General features: G+C 49.9%; 9 protein-coding genes across 18 annotated transcripts; 7 read left to right on the top strand and 2 right to left on the bottom strand.

Moving 5' to 3' along the window:
- The first annotated feature begins 1,437 nt into the window (after window positions 1–1,437).
- Window positions 1,438–2,966, top strand: LOC9629805 (pirin-like protein). Of its 4 annotated transcripts, none has more exons than XM_024661463.1 (6): window positions 1,438–1,557; window positions 1,658–1,901; window positions 1,983–2,050; window positions 2,113–2,175; window positions 2,231–2,334; window positions 2,405–2,966. In XM_024661463.1, the coding sequence occupies exons 2-6, from the start codon at window positions 1,757–1,759 to the stop codon at window positions 2,898–2,900; spliced, it is 876 nt and encodes a 291-aa protein (XP_024517231.1). In that variant the 5' UTR covers window positions 1,438–1,557; window positions 1,658–1,756; the 3' UTR covers window positions 2,901–2,966. The 4 variants fall into 4 exon arrangements, with proteins under 4 accessions (XP_024517231.1, XP_024517232.1, XP_024517230.1 ...); XM_024661464.1 differs by having other exon boundaries at window positions 1,655–1,901; XM_024661462.1 differs by having other exon boundaries at window positions 1,610–1,901.
- Window positions 2,967–3,316: 350 nt separating this feature from the next.
- LOC9629804 lies at window positions 3,317–3,925 on the top strand. Its single transcript, XM_002987511.2, has 2 exons — window positions 3,317–3,420; window positions 3,488–3,925. Exon 2 carries the CDS (start codon window positions 3,503–3,505, stop codon window positions 3,806–3,808), a length of 306 nt encoding a protein of 101 aa, XP_002987557.1. The 5' UTR covers window positions 3,317–3,420; window positions 3,488–3,502; the 3' UTR covers window positions 3,809–3,925.
- A 183-nt stretch (window positions 3,926–4,108) lies between these two features.
- Window positions 4,109–6,068, top strand: LOC9629803 (putative glucose-6-phosphate 1-epimerase). Of its 3 annotated transcripts, none has more exons than XR_002990539.1 (9): window positions 4,109–4,233; window positions 4,314–4,412; window positions 4,468–4,542; window positions 4,591–4,647; window positions 4,704–5,080; window positions 5,142–5,244; window positions 5,304–5,403; window positions 5,462–5,736; window positions 5,797–6,068. XR_002990539.1 is itself a non-coding variant. In XM_002987510.2 (9 exons), exons 2-9 carry the CDS (start codon window positions 4,323–4,325, stop codon window positions 5,671–5,673), a joined length of 954 nt encoding a protein of 317 aa, XP_002987556.1. In that variant the 5' UTR covers window positions 4,109–4,233; window positions 4,314–4,322; the 3' UTR covers window positions 5,674–6,059. The 3 variants fall into 3 exon arrangements, 2 of the variants coding, with proteins under 2 accessions (XP_002987556.1, XP_024517192.1); XM_002987510.2 differs by having other exon boundaries at window positions 4,704–4,885; window positions 4,946–5,080; window positions 5,462–6,059; XM_024661424.1 differs by having other exon boundaries at window positions 5,462–6,059.
- A 162-nt stretch (window positions 6,069–6,230) lies between these two features.
- LOC9629293 (sodium/calcium exchanger NCL1) lies at window positions 6,231–8,716 on the top strand. Its single transcript, XM_002987509.2, has 7 exons — window positions 6,231–6,784; window positions 6,876–7,073; window positions 7,134–7,315; window positions 7,393–7,550; window positions 7,622–7,889; window positions 7,954–8,277; window positions 8,343–8,716. Exons 1-7 carry the CDS (start codon window positions 6,421–6,423, stop codon window positions 8,589–8,591), a joined length of 1,743 nt encoding a protein of 580 aa, XP_002987555.2. The 5' UTR covers window positions 6,231–6,420; the 3' UTR covers window positions 8,592–8,716.
- A 601-nt stretch (window positions 8,717–9,317) lies between these two features.
- LOC112341389 (bZIP transcription factor 16-like) lies at window positions 9,318–11,932 on the top strand. 3 transcript variants are annotated; one of them, XM_024661390.1, is made up of 13 exons: window positions 9,459–9,647; window positions 9,753–9,828; window positions 9,899–9,949; window positions 10,061–10,126; window positions 10,186–10,254; window positions 10,314–10,367; window positions 10,419–10,579; window positions 10,651–10,696; window positions 10,765–10,801; window positions 10,865–11,130; window positions 11,181–11,258; window positions 11,312–11,437; window positions 11,492–11,932. In XM_024661390.1, the coding sequence occupies exons 2-13, from the start codon at window positions 9,772–9,774 to the stop codon at window positions 11,711–11,713; spliced, it is 1,233 nt and encodes a 410-aa protein (XP_024517158.1). In that variant the 5' UTR covers window positions 9,459–9,647; window positions 9,753–9,771; the 3' UTR covers window positions 11,714–11,932. The 3 variants fall into 3 exon arrangements, with proteins under 3 accessions (XP_024517157.1, XP_024517156.1, XP_024517158.1); XM_024661389.1 differs by having other exon boundaries at window positions 9,318–9,647; window positions 9,905–9,949; window positions 10,314–10,579; XM_024661388.1 differs by having other exon boundaries at window positions 9,319–9,647; window positions 10,314–10,579.
- LOC9629295 (nudix hydrolase 3) lies at window positions 11,892–15,359 on the bottom strand. Its single transcript, XM_024661387.1, has 21 exons — window positions 15,265–15,359; window positions 15,030–15,209; window positions 14,895–14,972; window positions 14,738–14,834; window positions 14,538–14,671; window positions 14,406–14,487; window positions 14,270–14,356; window positions 14,116–14,222; window positions 13,894–14,065; window positions 13,649–13,845; window positions 13,512–13,593; window positions 13,393–13,458; window positions 13,253–13,330; window positions 13,099–13,194; window positions 12,940–13,046; window positions 12,713–12,881; window positions 12,573–12,656; window positions 12,424–12,518; window positions 12,277–12,367; window positions 12,073–12,219; window positions 11,892–12,016 (listed from the first exon to the last, which is right to left on the bottom strand). The coding sequence occupies exons 1-21, from the start codon at window positions 15,324–15,326 to the stop codon at window positions 11,969–11,971; spliced, it is 2,259 nt and encodes a 752-aa protein (XP_024517155.1). The 5' UTR covers window positions 15,327–15,359; the 3' UTR covers window positions 11,892–11,968.
- A 42-nt stretch (window positions 15,360–15,401) lies between these two features.
- LOC9629802 (acidic endochitinase) lies at window positions 15,402–16,533 on the bottom strand. Its single transcript, XM_002987445.2, has one exon. The coding sequence runs from the start codon at window positions 16,415–16,417 to the stop codon at window positions 15,458–15,460; it is 960 nt and encodes a 319-aa protein (XP_002987491.1). The 5' UTR covers window positions 16,418–16,533; the 3' UTR covers window positions 15,402–15,457.
- Window positions 16,534–17,047: 514 nt separating this feature from the next.
- On the top strand, window positions 17,048–19,514 carry LOC9629801 (OBERON-like protein). Of its 2 annotated transcripts, XR_002990537.1 has the most exons (4): window positions 17,048–18,468; window positions 18,516–19,123; window positions 19,193–19,305; window positions 19,391–19,514. XR_002990537.1 is itself a non-coding variant. In XM_024661377.1 (3 exons), the coding sequence occupies exons 1-2, from the start codon at window positions 17,250–17,252 to the stop codon at window positions 19,103–19,105; spliced, it is 1,809 nt and encodes a 602-aa protein (XP_024517145.1). In that variant the 5' UTR covers window positions 17,048–17,249; the 3' UTR covers window positions 19,106–19,123; window positions 19,193–19,487. The 2 variants fall into 2 exon arrangements, 1 of the variants encoding a protein (XP_024517145.1); XM_024661377.1 differs by having other exon boundaries at window positions 19,193–19,487.
- A 110-nt stretch (window positions 19,515–19,624) lies between these two features.
- LOC9629292 (probable protein phosphatase 2C 66) lies at window positions 19,625–21,990 on the top strand. Of its 2 annotated transcripts, none has more exons than XM_024661378.1 (5): window positions 19,625–20,413; window positions 20,476–20,826; window positions 20,879–20,996; window positions 21,045–21,271; window positions 21,335–21,990. In XM_024661378.1, exons 1-5 carry the CDS (start codon window positions 20,189–20,191, stop codon window positions 21,857–21,859), a joined length of 1,446 nt encoding a protein of 481 aa, XP_024517146.1. In that variant the 5' UTR covers window positions 19,625–20,188; the 3' UTR covers window positions 21,860–21,990. The 2 variants fall into 2 exon arrangements, with proteins under 2 accessions (XP_024517146.1, XP_024517147.1); XM_024661379.1 differs by having other exon boundaries at window positions 19,628–20,413; window positions 21,048–21,271.
- Window positions 21,991–22,685: the final 695 nt, after the last annotated feature.

Here is a 22,685-nt window from a genome sequence, read left to right as displayed (position 1 = left end):
GGTCACCCAGTAAGGAAGTCCTAGAGGACAGTTGGACTTAGCCTGCGGGCCTTGATCCAGTGGCAGTGTTGGTGAACACAGCCATTGACAGAGAGGGACTTGGTGGGGACCGGAAAAGAGATATTGGGGAAGGTTATTCCCTAAGTCTGCGAGCATCCTAAGGATGCTAAGGAGTGGATCTGGGATGATCACTCATGGATGGATGGCCTAGTCTATGAGAGACGGGATTGCAATGTAGGTGGTGTTGGACCACTGGTGTGACCAAGGTGAATAGGTATGGCCTCAGCGTAATGAGCCGATATGTCGGTGGTACCTTGGGGTGTCGATCATGGGATTGGACACGTGGAGCACTTAGACCAAGTGCAAAAGTTGAGTGGCATGGATGCCATTCTCGGGGCTAGCAAGCCCCAATTCCTAACTGGGACTTGTGGAAGTTGTGAATGAGACTCCCCCAAGTGGTCGGAGGTGTGGTTAAGTGACTAAAGTAAAATGGAAAAATTAATCACTTACACATAGCTGTATTGCCTTGGACTCCCTTCATGTGAGGCTCAATTAACTTCTCGAGGCTGTTGTATGTGGCTGAGTCATAAGGGAGGGGAAAATGACCCAAACCATGGGAATATTTCAAAAATATTTTATAGCCTGTGGAATTTAAGGCCCTTTAAGGTTGGGAGGTTGGCCTAGGGTTCGCTCTCCTGTTCGTTTCAAAAGCAATTTGGCTCACCCAGTTCTGTGCCACAAATTCCTACTTGCTCCAAGCCTCTGGTGGTGTCCTTTGACAACCAAAGCACCCTTGCGTGCTTCCATTCTCGCACAAAGCATATTGAAATACGCTGAGGAAAGTTCAAAATAAAAAGCTACTGCAATGACACACTCCAACCCTGTTGTTCTCAACAGCACAAATATTGCTCTTCCTCTTCCTCTGCTGCTGTCCAGTGGTCAAGCGATCTAGAGTCGCATAGCTCGTTGTATGGTCTTGTTTTGCCCATTAGATCATCATTTGTTCTGATACCATGTTAGTTTTTTAAGCAAAAACGACACACTCTGTTTTCCTGGTTGATTTCGCTTGCTAAAGCTGCTGCTTTATAGCTCACACGCACCATTTGCTGATAGATGCCCCTGTGGAAGCTTCTTGTGAGCGCAGCATTGCATGGTTACATCTTCAGGAGGCCTAGCGTATGCAGTGCAAGAGTTAGTTTAGTAGCAGAGTGAAAGGAACATTGTGGTAGTAAAGGCATTTTCTGTACAAATTTCTGTGCAAATTGCTTCCAGTTGAGTGTTTTTCCTTGAACGGATTTGCTCATAGATTTGCTCATTATGAAGACTATGAGCCGATTGATATTTCTTATGGCATTAGGTGACGTCAGCACGTCGTCATTGAGCGTCAGCCGTAGATTCAGCGTGGCGTGACATCACCCTTTGAGAGTTCTAGTTTGGTCTAGGTCGAAGCGCTAGTGCCGGGAAGCCGGACGGTGGAGGTTTTAAATTGAATTGTGGCTGAGCTCCAGATCACGGATCGAGTGGGGAAAGCAAGAGATCTCGACATCTCTGTGAGCGGTGAGTTGTTTTGGGGGGAGGGAATTGGTGTATGAGGCATTTGATTCGACAGTGCGCTTTTCTGGCACTCTCACTGATGGTGTTGGGATTTATAAAGCAGTGTTCTTTGTTTGGCGCTTCCAATCTCCAGCGGCAAGCATCAGCAAGTATCTCTAGGCAGCAAATCCTTGCGAGGTCGATCCAGAGAAGCGCGGCAGCCATGGCGTTTATAAATCCCAGACAAGTTGTCAAGAGGATTGTAGCGCACGAGCAGCCAGAGGGAGATGGTGCGGTTGTGAGGCGGAGCATCGGAAGACCCGAGCTGAGACAACTGGATCCATTTCTCATGCTCGACTACTTCACAGGTAATTTGACGCGATCAATCGTTTTTTCTTCTGTTTTGCTCGTTCTAATACTTTTTTTTTCTTTCGTTGACGTATCTATAGTTTCTCCACCAGCCGGATTTCCTGATCATCCCCATCGAGGCTTTGAAACGGTCACGTACATGCTCGAGGTATTCCCTCTTCTTTTTTTCCTGATGCACCGAGATTAAAAAATGTTCTTTGCGATGTGTAGGGGGCTTTCACCCATCAGGACTTTGCGGGACACACAGGCACTATTCAAGCTGGTGACTTACAGGTTTGCTAAATCTCTCTGTTTTTCTTTCTTGCTTTATCATGATAGTTTCTTCTAGTGGATGACTGCTGGCCGAGGCATTGTGCACTGCGAGATGCCCGCTAGCACTGGTGTACAGCGTGGTCTCCAGCTTTGGATCAATCTTTCCTCCAAGTTTAAAATGTAAGTATAAATTCTTCCTTCGTTTTCCCTTTGCTTCATCAGAGTATCAACCAGCGCTTCTTGTATCTAGGATCGAGCCAAACTACCAGGAGCTTGAATCTGGAAACATACCAGTGGCTGAGAAAGACGGCACCACTGTCAAAGTCATAGCCGGAGAATCATTGGGCATCTCTTCGCCAGTCTACACTCGCACTCCAACCATGTATCTCGACGTAACCATGCAACCGGGTGCCAGCTTTGCCCAGGAAATCTCCGAGGGATGGAACTCCTTCGCTTATACTCTGGAAGGCAGGCCAACTTTTGGAAGCAAAGGCACGCCACCGATCGAGGCTCACACGACGGTGGAGCTGAGCCACGGAGACGGTGTCATGGTGTGGAACGATTCGGACAAAGCTTGTAGGTTCGTGCTCATCGCCGGGCAGCCTCTCAACGAGCCCGTGTTCCAGCACGGCCCCTTCGTCATGAACACGCGGGAGGAGATTATAGAGGCGATCCGAGACTACAAAGGCTTTAGGAATGGATTCGAGAGGGCTGCTCACTGGCAGTCCCATCCTTTGGATTTTTGATGGGTTACTGTTTTATAACCAAAGAATGAAGTTGAAAGCCAATAACTACTTTTGGGACCTTTTACATATGAGATCCCCAGTCTAGATCTTGTGAGGAGGCAGCCTACAATACTTGTAATATTCATATGGTGAAAATACAAAAGTGGTAGAATACCTGCAAATCAGGCCGTTTCTAGTGTCTTCCTCCATCTTAGGAAACAAATGCGCCACTGCATCCACTACAGGCAGACTGTCTAGCTCAGAAACACCATCCCGCTGCCCTTTCCAAACAAGCCAGCGATGGAAAAGACATCTTGCTCATATTAATTATGCTCTGCTTATGAAAAGTAAGAATGTTCTTTTAATCATAGCCTCTCGTGTCGGTGACTGATACGTGGCCTAGAGCATCAAACGAGGCAATCGCTGGCAAAGCACAATTAGCCCACGCAGCGCCAAAGCCTCGTATATAACCCCTGTACCTTACAACGAGTTCATCCATTTCCCGTCTTTTCAACTTGAGGAAAAGATCCCTTCACTCCAGGTATTCCGCTTTGGCTCATCCATGTGGCTACAAGTTCCTGATGTTTGGCTGCTTGAATCTTTATCAGATTTCTCACAAAGCAATGGCCTCGATGATGGAAAAGATTAGCGACAAGCTCCACATGGGTCACAAGAAGGATCAAGTCGCGCACAACACCGCTCCGAGTCATGCTACTCCAGTCCAGTCCTCCACTCCTCCATCACACAACACCGCCCCGGGTTCTTATGGCACTCCCCAGCCCGGAATGGCTACCACAACAACGAGCACCACTACTACACAGCCCCAGAAAGAGGGTCTCATGGACAAGATAAAGAAGAAGAAGAACCAGCACAAGGAGAAAAAGAAGGCAGGGGGAGGCAGCAGCAGCAGCAGCAGTGATTCTGATTGAGAGATCAATATAATTTGATCGATCCTACATAGCTTTCGGCTTGCTTGATCTGATCGAGAGATCAATAAATTTGTAAATTGTTATGATTGCATGGATGGTTTCTTAGCTCGAAGCTTTGATCTGATGTTCTGATGGCAAAGCCCTGTAGATCACTAGGGCAAGAAGAGACCCAACAGGTCAGCTTAAAACCTAAGCAAATCATATGGGCATATAAAGTACGCCAGCCCAGACAAAGTACCATCCGTTGGATCTGTCGCGACGGACGGCCACGATAGGCATTATAAGACAGAATGTGTTTTAAGCCCTTTCTCCTCCCTGGCGTCATACCTAAGAGAGGAGAGCGGCTTGATTTCCTGGCGTGGCGCCGGCGATAGATCCACTGCTCCTCGATCGATTGTCGAAGATTTCGGAGCTCCACAGCAGAGGTAATCCGGCGCTATCGCCTGGAATCGCTTGCATGCCAATTCCGATTGCGGCCTTTTCTTTGATCTCGCGAACAATGCAGTTGGAGGGAATGGCTGCGATTCAGGAGCCGCTGGTAACCAGGGATGCTGCTGGTCTGGAAAAGATCATCCTCAAGGAGCCTTTGGGAGCCTCGGCGGAGGTGAGTCGATTAGTTCCGTCTTAGAGAAACTGGCAATAAAGAAAGCCTCTTTCAGGTTTATCTCTACGGGGGACAGGTTGTTTCGTGGAAGAATGATCGTGGCGAGGAGCTCTTGTTTCTCAGCAGCAAGGTAGAATTCGTTCAGTTCATTTCAAATGTTCCAAACTACCGATTCCAGACGTCTTTCAAGCCTCCCAAGCCAATTCGAGGTGGCATACCAATTTGCTTCCCACAGGTTCGTAAACAGGAGTGTCTGAGATTGCGCTTGTTCTCTCAACTACTGCTACTTAGTTCGCGAATGTTGGAGCGCTCGAGAAGCATGGATTTGCGAGGAACAGGCTGTGGTCCATCGAGACTGACGCTCCTCCCATCCTGTCAAGCACTAACGCAAGTGGAAGCAATAGCAGCCGAGGGAGCACTGTCGATCTCATCCTCAAGCCTGCGGAAGACGACCTCAAGATGTGGACACACAAGTACGTCGAAAACATTTTTTTTCACTGCTGCGAGTTCTATATGTTTCTTTCTTTCTCCAGTTTTGAGCTGCGGATGCGTCTTACTCTCAAGCGAGGCGGCGATCTTGCGCAAACCATTCGCGTGAGGAACACTGATACCAAGCCTTTCACCTTTACGTTCGCTCTGCACACGTACTTCTCGGTGTCAGATATCAGGTGTGCCATGACCTTTTCTTTGCTTCTTCTGCTAACGAGATTCGATTGATTGATGCGGCAGTGAGGTTCGCATTGAAGGCCTGGAGACACTCGACTTTCTGGACAACTTACAAGACAGGGAGCGCTTCACCGAGCAGGGAGACTCGATCACTTTCGATGGAGAGGTAAGCTTTCTGATATTGATATCCGGATCTCTGAAAAGCCAAGGATACACAACACACAGGTGGATCGCGTGTACGTCAGCACACCGACGAAGATCGCCATTGTTGATCACGAAAAAAAGCGGACGATAGTGGTGAAAAAGGAAGGCCTCCCAGACGCAGGTAAGACTTGCTTTTAGTGCTGGACTGGTCGGTAACCATTGCTGGTGCTGTTCTACAGTCGTGTGGAATCCATGGGACAAGAAAGCCAAAGCCATGGCAGACTTTGGAGACGACGAGTATTTACACATGGTGTGCGTGGAGCCAGCAGTGATCGAGACGCCAATCACTTTGAAGCCGGGCGAGGAATGGAAAGGCCGCCAGGAGATTTCAGTGGTTCCTTCCAGCTACTGCAGTGGTCAGCTTGATCCGGGCCAGGTCGTGCGCGGCTAGTCGCCACGAAGACAACCACGACGACTACGAATGCAAGGGAGGTTTTTACACAAGTTCGTTTCGGTTCGTTCCTACATTCTTTTGCGGCTTTTGTCTGGAGTTACGGTGATTTTGTGGTCATAGGAAAAGAGCGGGGAGGTGACGATGTAACAACAGCACTACTTAGGGGGAGGGAGGGGGGCATCCATCTTTTTGCTTACACCAGGTCTCTTACTATTAGCGTTCTTCTTCGTTTTTTTTCTTCCCTTTACATATTTCGAGGACAATGTATATGAGGGGGCCCCTTCGATGTCGATGAAAAGCTTCTAAAGAATGTACTTACAAAGTATGTGTGTATGTGAGGTACATAGTTGGGTGTAGTTTATATTATATTGACTTTCGTCGTCCATGTAGTCCTCTTTTCAGTGTCTCGAGATGACGAACACCACGTAACTAGAAAAATTTGTGTGTCTTCTCAGCTGGGCTCGTTTCCAAGTGACACGATTATGAGAGAGAAAAAAGAGAGAGAGCTCACCGACACTCGCTGATACGCGCTATCCAGGACGGACGGCCTAGATTCACTGGAACCAGAATATTCCATTACTTATCAGATATTTGCCCGCGGAGGAGATCGATCGATCCATCACTGGCGGCCGGGTGCATTGCCGCTACGCTGCTAGATTTCTAGAATCCGAGGTGAGTCGGCGCAGATCTAGAGCTCCGCGCCACAGGATACCTTTTCCATCGACCAGGGGATTACCTTCGATCATGAGGGCGAGAGGCTACATCTTGCCGATCTTTGTGCTGCTCGCATGCTTTTCCTTGGCAGCGGCGGCCGCTCAGCTCGTCAGTAGCGGCTCATCGGTCGACAAGGCGGGATTTCCGTCCGTGTTGAGGCTCAGGAAAGCTGCCAAGGAGGAGTCGTGTGAGCCAAATTATGGCTTCTTGCCCTGCTCCACTGGAGTCGCTGGCAACATTTTCTTGCTCATCGTGTATGGATTTCTTCTGCTCAAGGCCGCGCAGTTCCTGTCCGAGGGGAGTGAGTTGCTGCTGCTCGTTCTAAATCCGGGAATCATCGGTGGTTTGCTACTGCCAATTCTCGGAGCACTGCCAGACGCAATCCTCATACTTGGTAAGCTTTCCATCGACTTTTTGTTCTTCACTTCCAACCAAAGTTTGTGTCGTAAACTTGTAACTTTGCTTTTCTTTTTCTTCGTTCGTAGTTTCTGGTCTGTTTGCGAGCGAAGCAGAAGTTCTTTCCCAAGTTCTTGTTGGTATGGGACTTCTTGCGGGATCAACGATCATGCTGTTAACGCTCCTATGGGGAAGCTCACTCATAGTTGGAAGGTGTGATCTTCAAGAGGTGAATGGAAATCTCGTAGCCAAGGACAAGACGCTTACCAGGAAGTTCGATGTGTCCAGTAAGCTTTCTCTTTCGAATCCTTCCACCCGCGAGATTTGATTTGGCTGTTTCTCTGTAGAAACTGGAGTGACAACTGACGCACAGACAAAAGTTTCCGCTTGGATTATGCTTATTACAGTTATTCCCTACATCTTAGCGCAGCTCCCTAAAATCATTCGCCAGCCGCAGTTGGGGCGTTTCTTTATCATCTTGAGCTGTGTCTTGTCTTTTGGCAGTCTTCTAGCCTACTGCATATACCAGGTATGGTATCGTGATATCACGGTTTCTGGCAAACAAATGTACTACTACTCTTTCTAAAAGCTATGGCTGTGTTGCAGATTATGTCGCCATGGATTCAGCAAAGAAGAATAGCTTTGGCGAGGCAACGGTTCCGACTGTTTCATACTCTACAGAAGTTGTCTAGCTACTCCAAATCTAAGAGCTGGGGGGACTTGGTACTTTCAGACGGTTCAACAAACACAGAAGCGTTAACCAAGTGAGTGGCGTTCATTAAACCTTGAGTTCCTGACTCAGTACGTATACATCCGGTGCGATCTATGAATGCAGGTTGTTTTCTTATTTTGATGAAGATAAAAGTGGTCATCTTACGCAGCATGAGCTCAAGGCGTTAATAATTGGGCTTGGTATCGGCCACGAGTCACTCTTGCCAAAGGAAGAGGAGTTGAAAGCCTGGATGAGTGACTTTGATCGATCTAGCGACGATAAGATCTCGGAGTCTGAGTTTATTAGCGGCTTTACTAGGTGGATTAAAGATCTTCAACAACCAAAAGAAGAACATCGTGATAATGATAATGGATGGGACACTGAAGCACAAGTAAGCAAGCGACCGCATTGAAATCTCTGGCTAACTTTTTGGTTCTCTTTTCATGAACACTCAGAGCGCACAAACGTCCTATATGGCTTTGATGGATGGTCAAGGAGGAGGAGAAGAAAAAGAAGAGGAAGAATCGGGGGAATCCATGACCAAAAACCAAATAATCACCAAAGCAGTTCTACTCATCGTGCTTGGCGCACTTATTGCTGGTATCTTTGCCGATCCTCTGGTGGACTCAATCGAGAACTTCTCCTCTGCAACCGGGATCCCGTCCTTCTTCATCGCTTTTGTAGCCACGCCACTGGCTACGAACTCAAGCGAGGCAATCTCCTCAGTCTTGTTCGCTGCGAAGAAGAAGAAGCAAAACATATCGCTCACATACTCCCAGGTGAAGTGTAGTTGTGATTGAGAGGAAAAATGGTGCTGACCAGTGAGTGCTCTTTGCTTTGGTAGATTTATGGTGGAGTCACGATGAACAACACGCTGTGTCTTGGGATTTTCCTGGCTGTTGTGGCTTACCGGGGCTTGACATGGGACTTCTCGTCGGAAGTTTTGGTGATCACTTTGGTGGCTTTGATCATGGGTATATTCGGAGGCACCCGGACAACGTTCCCACTTTGGACATCGTTTATTCCTCTGGCTCTCTATCCCCTCTCCATATTGGTGGTCGCGCTCCTGGACTACGTTCTTGGATGGCAGTAGCAAGTTTTATATAGTATGGTATATATGGTTTTTGTTTACGTAACATACTATTTCTACGCGATAAAAAGATAAGCGTTTGAATTCATACAAGTCAAAGTTGGTGGAAAAAAATCTTTTTTTTTGTACCTGCCACGTGATATCATTCTGGTTTCCGTAATGGATGCGTCAAATGCACGGCTGGCTGAGACATTGATGATCGAGCCGCCAGCGTGCCGCGCATCCGACCGTCGAAAATGGCACTATCCAGCGGCCGTGATAACGCCACCGCCGCAGGCCACGTCGTTTTTGCCCCGCGTGCCCACTGCCGCGTCATCCGGCCGGCATTGGCTCGCGGGACGCCACGTGGCCGGCATCCCCGCCTGTCTCTTTCATGATCGTAAGCGCCGACGTGTACGCGTACGCCAGCCCTCCACGTATTTGAACGTGGGCTGCCAGGTCACTAGCTTGAAGGGCCACATCTCCTCGGAGCCTAACTGGCATCGCCAGCCGTCCGATGCCATCTCACAATACTCCTGGCTGGCCCATTGCTCACACGCCGCGTGTCTTCCAGCTGTGGAAGTATACGTGTTCTTTCTTCTGCTACGCGCCGGCGTTCCATTGGTTGTCTGCCTGGCCCACCTTAAAGAGAGAACCTGCCACGTCACAGGTCCGCCCAGCCACGTCTGTGCGCCGTCCCTTCCGTACCTCTTTAAACGTATTGCGCCATAAGGAGTTTAGACAATACATGGGCGATCGCCTGTATTACCGTATGAGCATACGGCGCGGTGGGCGCGCGGCCTTCCCAACGAACACTCTCTTTCTTCTTGTGTTTGCGAGACCGTGGCATCCATGTTGTATAGGGTTTGGATGTGTCATTCTCGCGTGGACGCGCGAGGCTCTAGGGCTTTAGGAAAGGAGCAACGCAATAGCAGCGCAGTGCACGGGCGTTGAGGCGCTGGTGTGGATTATCGGCGCCTCCCAGCATTGCGCGCCTTTGTCTCCTCGGGAAAAGCTCCATCGGGCATAGATTCTTGTGACAGATCACGATCTCCAGCGCTTGTTCCTCCAGTGATGCAGGTAAATCCCCTCCTCGCAGCTCCCGAGCACGCATTTCTCTTGCGCGGTGCTGCGCCAAACGTGCCCTATACCAAACTAACTCGAGCTTTTGTCCGCGATTGTCAGCTATAGGTGGTCTCCAAGCATGGGATCTGGGGACGCAGCCACGCCGACTAAGACTCCAAAGACATCCACAGCGCAGGTGGGGGCTCTTCCTCTCAAGGAAGAATTTTTTTCTTTCCGTTCTAACTTTGTGTGGCATTTTGCACCAGGATCAGCCATCTCCTCCCGCAACTTACCCCGAGTGGGCAGCGGCTTTTCAGGTGTGTGTGTGTGTGTGTGTGATAGAGCTTTGCTTTGCTTTTTTCTCTGAGAATAGAGAATTTTCTTTCCTTTAGTTTTGTGTTGCTCATGAATCTAGAACTTTGTTACAGGCTTATTACAATAGTGGAACGCCCCCTCCTGGCTATCAGCCGCATCCATATATGTGGGGAGCTCAGGTAAATTTCATTACTCTGCGTCACGAATGTGTAGCTCACATGATGGTTTTTTCTTGCAGCCGATGATGCCTCCTTACGGGACCCCACCTCCATATGGAACCATGTATCCGCCCTACGGCATGCCGCCGGTACGAGTATGGTGTTGTTGGTATCGACTTTCCGCTGATGGAAGGAATCCTTTGTGCAGGGGCCACATCCTTATGGCCAGTATGGAATGCCAGCACCGGGAAACGCCACTGAAGTATGCCTCTTTCGCATATCTGTTCTTTGGAATCTGATTGTGTGCTTTCAGGGAGCTACAACAGATACTGATGGCAAATCTTCCGACGGCAAGGAGCGAAGTCCCATGAAAAAGTCGAAGAATAGTAGCTTAGGTAATCTCGGAACGCTGAATAAAGGAGGAGCAGAAGCTGCTGCTAAGACCGCTGCTCCCAACGGTGTAGTGTCACAAAGGTAATACACGCTGCTGCTTGTTGCGATATCTAGCTCAAACTCGAAACATTCTGTTCTGTGTTTCTGTACAGTGGCGAAAGTGGAAGTGAAGGATCCAGTGATGGCAGTGACGAAGATGTAATAACTTAACTTTGTCTCTGTCACACTTTACGCGGGCTTACGTTTGTTTTGGCTTTATCTTTCAGGGCGACAAGAGGAACTCGGAACAGATGAATGCCGAAGGTACTTAGATCTTTTCAAAGATATCAAATACACGTCGGTGCTTATTAAGCAGTCATGCTTCAGGATCGGCCCCTAGTGCTGGGCAGCCCGGATACTCTGGACAAGTCGGGAGTGCTTTCGTGTCCCCGGGTGTTCCTTCAAATCCTGCCGGGGGGAAGGCCAGCGTAGGCACTAGTCTTAACATGGGGATGGATTACTGGGGCTCAACACCCACCGGGAACCAGTCGTCTGGGAAAGGAAAGCGTGGTTCCCAGTCAATGGTGCCCTTGCCAAGTGGTCAAATGTTACCGCACGGAAGGGAAGGGGTTCCTCCCGAGCTGTGGCTGCAGGTAAATATTTCCAGGCTCGTTCATTGCACTGAATTCTACACTTGCAACAGGATGAACGCGAGCTTAAGCGGCAACGAAGGAAGCAATCAAACAGAGAATCAGCGAGGCGCTCACGATTGCGAAAGCAGGTACTTTCACGCTCTTCTATCTAGTCTTGTCTCACCAATGGCGTGATTCACAGGCCGAGTGTGAGGAGCTAGCGCAAAGGGTCGAGAGTCTAACCATGGAAAACATGAGCTTGCGGCAGGAGCTGGAGCAAGCCATGGAGGAGCGGAACAAACTAGCGGCTGAGAATGCAGCTCTTCTCGTAAGTTCGCTGACCTTGTTCTATTTGGATTGATCCAATGTCTTGCTCTTGCAGGAGCAACTCCAAAAGGGTGGAGGAGGCAGCCGCGCTAGTCAAAGTCAGGACGTAGGAAACAGCGACGCAGGAAATCACATACAGGGCGATGAAAACGGCAATACAGATGCGAATACGCCGCATGAAAGGAATGGAAGGGTGGAAGGCGAGAACTGCGAGACAATAGGAAAGGCTGCGATTGAGGCGGCTAGCCGGGGCGAGGCTGTCGCGGCTGCTGGTTAGATTTGTTGGGGCGGCGGACCTTCGAAGATCAGATTCGGACATCCAAGTGACCGTCTCGGTTAGTAGGAATTAATACACAGGTGAGCAGAGGTGATTTCTAGTCCAAGAGAAGGTTGTTTGAAACTTAGCGTGATTGACAAATGAGTGCCCTCCACCGATTTGCGAGGGGACATGTAAGTGTTAACCTCGAAGAGAAAGGTATTTGGTATTGCCAAGCAAGAAGAGATTTGCTTTTAAACACCGTTCCTTTTTGCTTCAAAGCCTCTCTAGCACGTCGAAAGAAGGGACAACATCCACCGGTATCTGCGTTAACAGAGCTAGAAAATTGTGCCAAGAATCGCGAAGCAAATCAAGCAAACCTTTGCGTCTCTGACCCGAGAGAGCATGCGCTCCAGTGCTGGTGTCACGGTCGCGTATTTGCTCAGAAGAGAAATGGCGGCGGCCTTGTCCCCTAGAGCCTGAACAGTCATAATCTCGGTACAGAGGCTCTTCACTGCGTCCCTCACCTGAGGAGAGTCCACGAGCAATTACTTAGAAGTCAAGGAAGAGGAGCCGGCGCTTACCTTGTCAAAATTAATAGAGAATGTGCCATCCGAGTTGAGCTCGAATCCTCCTTTGTTATAAATCCAGTTGAACTGCAATGCTTGTCCTTTGCTGTTGAGATCCCACCGTCAGTAAGAACTAAGAATGGAAAGGAAATGCTTGCTTACCCGTGAGCCTCCTCCAAGCCAAACCTTATGGAACGAAAGCAACCAGCCAGAAAAGAGACATACATAGATTTTTCCAAGTCCCTGGAAAGTAGTCCCTGCGTTTGCAAGGGAGATAGCGTTTAATCGAAAGCTGAATGTTTACTCCATACCTGATCCAGCAGATAATGAAGAGCCCACAAGCCTACCACGTCAGCTTTAGCCTCCTCCAATGAAGAATGGCACTCTTGCAACTCCTGTAATGTTGTGTTGTCAGTCATGCAAGTGAAAAAAAATTGAACTGATGGCGTACCAGCCTCACAGTCGACTCCCTTCCATCTGGGAGAACAATAGTATGTGGACCAATTCCATGACAGCATTCATGGCAAATTGTGTGCGCAAAGAAAGCCTCGAAATCCACATAGTGTTTCTGTGACTCGGCGATGCAGACTTTTGCAATTGGCAACAATATATGGTCAAATCTGCAACGAGGAAAAGCACGTTGAATGTATCTAGTTACTCCAGAGAGTGCGTGCTTACTTTGTTTGCGAGAGGTTCTTGAGCATCACCATAGCGCTGCCTCTCTCCTTGACAATCCTCTCATCATTAGGCAAGTTGAATGCCACAGTTTGTGGACCCTTGACGTCCTGTAAACGAGAGACGAATACAAGGAGTGAAGAGATATTGTTCGCTACTTACTCCAGAGTTAAATATCAATTGAATCACACGGATCGGAGAAGCTTTTACGTTCGTAGACTTGTACTTGTCAGCCAAAGGTAGATTGTCTTCCAAAGTCTGGGTTCTTGCACGCGTAGAAAGTTTAGAAAAGAAAGGTCGACGGAAAGGACCACACCTGCAGTTGTCCACTGAAAAGACGAACTTGCTCTGTCGCTACATGATCGCGAACTCCGATAAAAGCTTCAAAAGTCGCCTAAAACAGGAGAAAGAAAAAACTCAAATTTGATGTAGCAAAAAAACTGGTTGGAGCCCAACCTTATAACCAAATAATGCATCTTCATACGTCTCGTAGGGCCCGATAGTAACGTCAATTGCGGACTCCTGCAGAAGGAAAACATTTCCGTTATGGATTGTCTATGACATAAACGCCATACCAGCTCAATCCACGCAACGTCGGAATCAAAATAGTCATTAGAAACAAATGATTCTGCTTTTGCCTTGAGAAGGCGCTGCAGACTTTGTAGCTAGAACGTGTTAGGCGACAATTTGTTAGCAGGCTGGCATTCTTTACCTGGGGGTATCAGCACAATCTCCGGCAGTATTGAGAAGCTTGGCCGCATCTACAAGATATGGCTTGTACTCCTCCGAGTATTTCCGGAGAAATAATCCGCGGCTAGCATCAGTAGCATTTCTCCGAATAACAGTAAAAAACGCGATTGCATCTTCTTTTTCCTGTTCGTTTAGTGTGGACTTCCAAGCCTCAAACTCCTGCCAAAAACTATCAGTGAACCAGCAACGACACTCCAAATGGCTTACCGCTTTGTCCATGTCCAGAGGATAAAAGTTTGCTCCAGGAGGCTTAATCACCGGAAATGCAGCTCTGTATTCCAAGCCATTCCAGCCGTGAACACTTCGGACCGTTGCTTTCGTAGATTTAATCGCAGAATCAGCAGTTGTCAGGAACGCTTCGTTTTCATCAAGACAAGACCTACACGAACAGGAGTGAGTAACCGGTCGGCGATTCGTAACGCATCATACCATGGGCTTTTATTGATCCGGAAATAAGAAAGCTTCAGGTGGTCGAGCTCTGAGTTCTCGCCATTCTTTTCCAGCCAGGAACTTAAGTCCGGGTTGCTCGAACATTCCTGACACATTACATGAAGAACTAAAAGGTTAGATGACGATTATGCACCTGCTCGATAAATATTCTATCCAGAATCTGTGCCGCGCGTATCGTGTAAGACAATGCCTTGATGTCCCCGTCGCTCACGCCACCAATCTGCAACAGACAAGAGCCAGTGCCAATTCATTTCATGCACCATTCTCACCTCTCCAGTCAGATTGACGGGACAATAGCGACTCAGTTGGCTCTGCAAAGTCGAGATTCTATGCTTGGCGTCTGATGCGTATCTGAGTAGCGAGATAGTAAGGAAGCAAAGAAGTGATAAACAAATGCGTACCTCTTCTCTAGAGACGAAAACAGGAAGTGATATTCTTTATCCATGTCATATGGAAGATAAGCTGGATCCTTCTTGATCAAAGCCATCTTGTACTCTTCAATGGACATATACTTGACATCGGAAACTTCTGACTCCTACCAGACTTAAAAACTCCGGTAAGACAAAATACCGCAAACTCACGCACCTAAAACTTAAGCCACCTGAAGCGTGAAAGCCTCCAAAGGCATGGGATCGATGGTTGTCACAAGGTAGACATCGTTGTACTCATTGTTTATAAACTTCCCGTCGTTAAGGGCGCTATACCCAGGCACACACAGTGAGATCCAGTTTACATAAAGAAGAAGGAAAAAAGCTTACACTCTTTGTAGGAAGACGAAGAGAAGCTCAAAAGCATCCTCCGGTAAGATGATCCCAAGCTCTTCTTCCAGCTCTTTCCTACAGAAGTAAAGCGTTCGTTTCTACTAAATCATCGAGACAAACTAAAGAGAAAACCTGACAGTGTGTAGCGAGGTGTCCCCGGCGGAGATATGCCCAGCGGACGAAATATCCCACAGCCCGGGCCATGAGTCCTTGCAATCCGCTCGCTTTTGCAAGAGGATTTGCTTCGTGCTCTCGGCATAGATGCACACCTGCACTGCTCGATGGTAGTCGCCATCTCTGTGCACCAAATTCCTGGCATTCTCAGGGCATCAGACTCAGCTCTAATCCATGAATCGCTACGCGATACCTGGGCTTGGAGAATCCAGCGTGCGCGCCTTCTGGCGTCAGAACATCCAGAAACTCCTCCATAGCCAATACCCTAGACCTAAAAGGACCAAACTTGATCGGGACCGTCCAATTTCAAACGGTCAAGGACAAAATAAGTATAGTATATTCACTGAATTTAAAATCAAGATTAGCGCCACGAACATTTAAGCGCTCTAGACGCTGGAGCGAATGGAGCTACTGTAGGAGGTCTGGCGGTCAAAACTCACAGCATAGAGCATGACGCCGCCATATTTCGGAGAAGATCTGATTGTAGGAAGAACTTGGGAGATCAAAGTAGAGCTTGGCATGAATCCTCCAGATTGAGCAGCCGAGGACGATGCCGGCAATCCCATGAAAACCCTGGCCGAGGATGGCGTGACCGAGTCGGACACCCACGAGTTCCAAGAAGAGAGGATGTTTGATGCACTACTGCCATCAAACTGGCACGAAGGATTGTTGTAGAACTGGACGAAGATGTAGTTGAAGAGGCCCGAGACTTGGATTGTGGATCCGAGGTTGGCGTCTGGGATTGGACACTGTGGAGCTGCAGCCAGGATCATAGATCCATCGAATCCTCGGAGAGCTCTCGCCAGATCAACGTAGAGCTGTGGAACGGCACCTCTCTCAATGTCAAAGTCGACGCCGTCGAGTACGGCACTGCCGAGGGGCCGAGAGCTGGAGCTCCCGCCGAGGAAGGTATTCCAGATGTAGCTCGCCACGGACTGGGCATCGCTGCTCGATGAGAGGCCGTAGCTTCCAGTGCTGCCACCAATGGAGAGCAGCACTCGGATCCCCAGCTGCTGGCACTGGCTGATCTCGGAGCTTAATCCGGTGCAAGTCCCACCCGCTGGATCGCAATGTCCGGCGAGATTGAGCACCGGAGTCTGGCCGTTTCCAAACTGGGAGAGGAACGAGACCATGATGATCCGGTAGTTCCCCGAGTTGCAAGCATCGAGCAAGCTTCCTTCTCCGCCATCCTGTCCCCAGTAAGTGGCGATCACGCCCGTGTTTTGGCTGGGTGCTGCTGGGCTTGGAACCGAAGGAGGATTTGATGATCCTGGGCACTGGAATTGGCAATCGGCACCGCAGTAGGCATCGGTGGTGCCACAGAATCCAAACCGGCTGCAGCACATCCCGGAGGGGCATGGCCTGGACTCCGAGCATGATCCATCTTGCGCTCGAGCACAAGAACTGGAGAGGACGATCAGAAGGAGGAACGCTGCAATACGGAAAATCGAGGAGGACGCCATGATCGTCTGTGAAGAACTTACGAGCTCTTCAATGGAGGAGGCGAGTATTTGAGTACTAAATTCACGCTGCTTTGACTATGAATGGTCAATCTTGTGATACGCGCCGGATCGAAGGTGGATATTCCATTCTTATTAGAGATACCACTTTTGTTTAGCTTAAAGGTAAGAGATACTTATCTGCGTCACGCAAAGCATGTGATCCGAGCCGTCCATTATCAAACGGTATTGGCACGCTATTGTCTGGCATTAGTAAATGCGAAAAGGAAACACAGTTTGACTTTGACTTGTACTGCGGAGACTAAATCGGATTGGAGCATATGTCTCGCGTCCACCAACCAGGTCGCCCGACCGGCTGACCGGCTGACCACCGCACTAGCCACCGGCTACACTGGGTGGCGCGTGCGCTGGTCACCGCCACTTTCGTGCCACCAGCCGGTCACAATCTCCCGGCACGCTGACCAGGTCAGATGTTGAACGGAATATGCGGGAAGATTCTGGTAGATATGGAGAGAAACCCGGTGGCGTTCTCGAAGCTTGGCTCTAGTAAACTAACCGATGGGAGAGGGCTCCCCAGCGTTCTTCTAGGGTTCGTGGATCGAGGCTATCAGGGGCATTCCCGGCACTATCTTGCCACATTTTGCTTGCAATGAGGTCGGATTCCTAGGCGCTGGGGCTGGATTTCGCGGATTTCGTCCACACCTAGTCCAAGATCGTCATGAAGCGCAGCTGGTCTTACAGCGAGGGCCAGGGTCTGTCCCTGGATCGCAAGCCGCCAGGCGCAGCGGCGCCGCCTCCCCCTCCTCCGCCACAATCTCGCGGTACGTCTCTCTCCCTCGCATCGTCGGATGCGTGCCCATCGCCAGATCGCCGCCGGGAATCGCCGTCGGAGAGCGCCAGCTCTCGCGAGACCTGGCCGACGGAAAGAACAGGGGAAGAGGCAAGAAGATTGCCGGTGCTGGTGGCGGCGGAGGCGGCGACGGTGGCCAAGAGCGATGGCGAGAGAGAGAGGGACAAGCTCCTGAAGGAGGAAGATCAACACGAACACGATCACGATCACTCCACGGTCGTCCACCAGGTGGTAAACATGGACAGGATCCACCTCCGCGACATAGCGCAAGCTCCCATCGAGGCCCTGGCCAGCCGGTTCCACGCACAGCCCGACGAGTACCTGGAAGAGCTCAAGGCGGAGCTCCGCGAGGTTCTGACCGGCATGGGTGGGCCGAGGCAAAGGGAGGAATTCGTGCTCCTCCAGAAGCTCGTCCAGGCGCGAGGAGATTTGTCTCCCGCTTCACTCATGCGATCCCACCGGACACAGCTAGAGCTGCTGGTGGCGATCAAGACTGGGATCCAGGCGTTCCTCCACCCGGATATATGCGTCACCCAGTCGGCTCTCGTCGAAGTTTTCTTCCACACCAGGTGCCGCAACATGGCATGTCACGTTCAGATCCCCGTGGACGACTGTAGCTGCGAAGTTTGCAGCGCCAAGACGGGCTTTTGCAGCTCGTGTATGTGCCTCCTCTGCGGGAAGTTTGATTTCGACGTCAACACCTGCCGCTGGGTGGGATGCGACTCTTGCTCGCACTGGACTCACACCGACTGTGCGATGCGAGCTCGGCAGATCACAACGGGAACCAGCTCCAAGAAGAAGAAAGGTGGCGGAGCTGCTGCTGCTCCCGAGATGATTTTCAGGTGCCGGGCTTGCGGTGGCACGTCGGAGCTCTTGGGCTGGGCCAGGGATGTTTTTCGAGCGTGTTCCTCCGACTGGGATATCAACGAGCTCGTGCGGGAGCTGGACAGCTTGCGGCGGATTTTCCATGGCAGCGAGGACCAGAATGGTAAAAAACTCCATGAGAAGGCTCACGAGTCGCTCGAGAGGCTTCGAAGTGGGACCGATGTGAGCGTCGTTCTCAAGGAAATACACCGGCTTTTCCAAGGTACGGTTTTGTTCTATTTTGCTCAATTTTTTTCATTCTGCCCCTAGAAACGGAGGTGGAGGAAGCGGATGATTCGAGCGAGGATAAAAAAGTCGTGGAGCCGCAGGAGGCTTGCTCACGTATTGCGGAAGTGGTGAAAGAGGCCGTTTCAAAGATGGAGAGCGTGGCTGCTGAGAAGGTCGTGGACGTGAAGCGAGCTCGGCTGTCTCTCGAGTCGTGCGACAGGGAGGTGGAGGACAAGAGGAGGGAACTTACAGAGCTCCAGATCGAGAGGCAGCGCAAGAGGCAGCAGATTGAAGAGCTGGAGACGATCATCCGGCTGAAGCAGGCGGAGGCGGAGATGTTCCAGCAGCGAGCAGACGAGGCAAGGCGCGACGCGGATGATCTCCAGCGGATTGCTCTGGCCAAGTCGGAGAAAGTGGAGGAGGAGTACGCGAGCAGGTATCTCAAGCTCCGGCTCAACGAAGCCGAGGCGGAGCGGCGGTATCTCTTCGAGAAGATCAAGCTCCAGGAGATGTCACGGACTCAAAACGATCCGGCACAGATGGTGACAATGTGTAAGATACAGTACTTGCTCAACAGATCATCCTCCAAAAGGGACGCCACTGCCATGGAAACTTCAGCTCCTACTCCGTGACACGCCAAAACCCAAAACGTACGTGAAACTTTCTCTTTTCTCGTTTCGATTCTGAGACAATCAAGCTTGTTTGTCTGTTCCTTCTAGATGGATGACCTACTCACTCAAGAACAACAAAAAGGAAAGAAAGCACAGAATTCCTCTAAAACGTATCATCACCACCATGGGCATTTTTTATTTCGGTGGCTCCTTTCTTTCAGGTATGCTACTTATACACCGTGACTCTTTTCTACTGCCAATTTGATTGGATCAAACTTACCATGTTCACGTGTGGTGAATGGGAAGAGAAAAGGAAATAGGACACTGAAGAATGGAATGGAACGCCCAGAGCTTTAAATGCGAGCAGTTGTTTAGTAGCGTCCTCTCGCTCTCTTGAAAGCTCCATGATTGACTAAACCTTATCCCTTAATCCGTGCAAGGCGGGAATATCCGCGGCCACGTGTGCGCATCCGGACCGGCCGTTACCACATCCGTCGCAGATGACCGAATTTGCGCCACGTGGCAGATGATCTTCCGTTTCGGAATTTTTGCCGGCGGCTGGCTGGGCATTCCGAGTCGGAAGATTCTTTTTGGCGCCCGCGTGGAGTGAGCGTCTTTGGGAGCGCGACGAGAGGGGCGCCGCCAAGACGACGCACTAATCCTCACAAGCTACTTGTGACTTCCAGCTCGCGCCGCGCAAGCAAGGCGCTGCGATCAATCTCATCCCAGCAGGGTTTTGGATCCAGGTAGGGATAGCCAGGAAATGGGTGGATTCTTGTCTGGCGCCCAAGATTCACGGAATTTCTAGCGAAAGCACGCCCTCTACAGCTCTCCATACCACATCGTACTGTACCGGGAATTTACGAGGCCACAGCAATCGGGGACGAGGCGCTGTGGCCGGGAATTGGGGCTTTTGCATGGGTGAATTGGAAGATCCCGCCCGATGACGGCAGGAACGCAGTGTCAATCGCGGCGGCAGCGTGCCAGAATTCAACCCAGCAGCGATGAGTCTTGCGAAGATCTCGATCCGTAGCGGCTGGAGCAACGCAGGGCACTAGTGGAGCATCCAAGGTGGAGTGTGCGGCGACAATCATCAGGGCCCTCATGGGGTCCTGCCTTTCGTGCGAGGAGCAAGAGAGAAGCCACTCTGGTAGGAAGGACAGGAAAAGGGAGGCGCGGGAGGCCTTGGCAGCGGAGGCGCGGCACGATCAAAGGCTTGCGCTGGTCACCGGGAGGATCTGTTCCAATGGAGCTTCCAACAGCGCTGCCTGTCTCTTCACGCAGCAAGGGCGAAAAGGTGTCAATCAGGACGCCATGATCGTGTGGGAGGTGAGAAGAATTTCTTTTGGGTCCTGTGTCGCTTTCGTTTGCTAAAGACTCTTTTGGTTTAGAGCTTTTGTTCCCGAAAAGATACAACTTTCTGTGGCGTTTTCGATGGCCACGGCCCTTACGGCCATCTTGTCGCCCGGAGGGTGAGAGACTCGCTTCCATCAAAGCTGCTGGCCTACTGGCAGGAGGCTACGGAGTCGAAGAACTTGTCCGATGGTGGCGAGTCCGAGAAAGCCGAAGAACAGGTGCTACCGGGGAGTGACTCCGGCGAGGAGGCACAGGAGCCTGAAATGTTCAAGGTGTGGAAGGAAACGCATCTCAAGTCGTACAAGGTGATGGACAAAGATCTTCGCGTTCATCCCATCATCGACTGTTTCTGCAGTGGAACCACGGCTGTGACGCTCATCAAGCAGGTCTTGTTCAAGCTTTTCTGTGTTGCCAATGGCTCTTTGTTCCTGTGCGCAGGGAGACGAACTGGTTCTTGGTAACGTTGGGGACTCGAGAGCGGTAATGGGATCTCGAGCGGATGACAACTCTATACGAGCAGTTCAGCTAACTGTCGATCTCAAACCCAATTTGCCCGGTATGAATATCTCTAGTACGACTTGGAAATGACCTTGGTGTTCGTCAGCAGAAGAAGCAGAGAGAATAAGGCAGTGCAAAGGTCGAGTTTTTGCCTTACACGACGAACCCGAAGTTGCCCGTGTGTGGCTACCGCACGACAATTCACCGGGGCTGGCCATGGCGAGGGCGTTTGGTGATTTTTGTCTCAAGGACTTTGGAGTGATTGCAGTCCCAGAGGTGTCATACTACCGTATCACAGAAAGAGATCAATTTGTTGTTCTTGCCACGGACGGGGTGAGTAGACAAGTCACCATTTTTTAAAGTTTGAAGTTCTTAGTTTCTCTTTTTCACTTTCAGGTGTGGGACGTGCTGAGCAACGAAGAAGTCGTCAAGATTGTGGCCACAGCTCCAACAAAGACGACATCGGCTCGATCGCTGGTCGAATCCGCCGTTAGAGCTTGGAGGCTCAAGTACCCAACATCGAAGATGGATGACTGCGCAGTGGTGTGCCTCTACCTCAACAAAGGCAAAGACGCCACCGCCACCCAAGAAGCAGTGGTGAAGAAAAAGGTGAGCGGAGTATCCAGGGAGGAAACGAAAGTACCTGCGGCTCCGGCAATGAAGCAGCAGGAGGAGGAGATTGTGGTGGCAGAGATTACAGAAGACGATCTAAAGCAGCAGCAGCCGCCATCGGGGATGATCAAGCTCCATCATTGTCGGAGCGGGCGGAGCGAGGCGAGCAAGAGCCGGAGCCTCAAGGAGTGCTTGGCCACCGACGAGAACGAGTGGTCAGCACTGGATGGTGTGACGAGAGTGAACTCGCTGCTCCATCTCCCACGCTTCTTGGGTGGGGACAAGACCACCACCAAGAAGAAACACTAAAATCTAAAGGAAATTGATTTAAACGCGAGAGCAGCTATCATAACAAAAGTTTGACAAAAGAAAATGTTAAGTCCAGAGTTTGTACTCTGACCAAAAAGGTCATAGTTCTTTATGAGAATCTTCTTTCGGTTGCTCTCCAAACTTCAGCAGAATTGCTTCCACAACACCAAAGAATGAACAAAGCTTGCTAATAGTTGGCTGGGTCCGTTACTGCAGAACCACAAAAATAATCACTAAAGCCATTGTGTGAAAGGAGGCACACAAATAGCAAGAGAAGGCACCACAAGACATAACTTTAAACTATATACCTTAAACCCGAACTATAAAAGATAAACCTTTGTATAGACTTAAACTATATACCCTAAACCTGAACTCTAAAAGGTAAACCTACACTGGAGGATTAGCTTTAGGTTGTAGATTGAGTTTTCCTTGCCACATAGAAGAGTTGTTTGATTATAGATAGAGTGTTTATATTAAAGTATGTAGCACACCTACATTTCCCACCATACAAGCTAGCACTCCATCTGTGGAAAGTGCATGCCACTATAAGCACATTTTATTTGCTTTTGCGTCATTTTCCTTTTTAGTTAGTGCATCCATCCACTTTGAATAAAGTTGCTTAAATTTGTTATGGAAGTTAGACTTAATGCAGTGGCAATATTCATTGATACTTGTTGCCCAATAAAATTCATAGCTCTTTTCTCTACCTTGTTATGGGTAACTTTTATCACCTCCAAATGCTTGCTACATAGCAAACCAATTAACACTAATAGCATCTACCATGAAACCACAAATGTTGGGTTTCTTCTATATTTGCTATTTAACA

Source organism: Selaginella moellendorffii, unplaced genomic scaffold (assembly GCF_000143415.4).
Source record: "Selaginella moellendorffii unplaced genomic scaffold, v1.0 SELMOscaffold_82, whole genome shotgun sequence".
In the NCBI taxonomy this organism is placed as follows: domain Eukaryota; kingdom Viridiplantae; phylum Streptophyta; class Lycopodiopsida; order Selaginellales; family Selaginellaceae; genus Selaginella; species Selaginella moellendorffii.
Note: the sequence above shows the minus strand (reverse complement) of the source record. Positions and strands in the feature narration are given on the sequence as shown.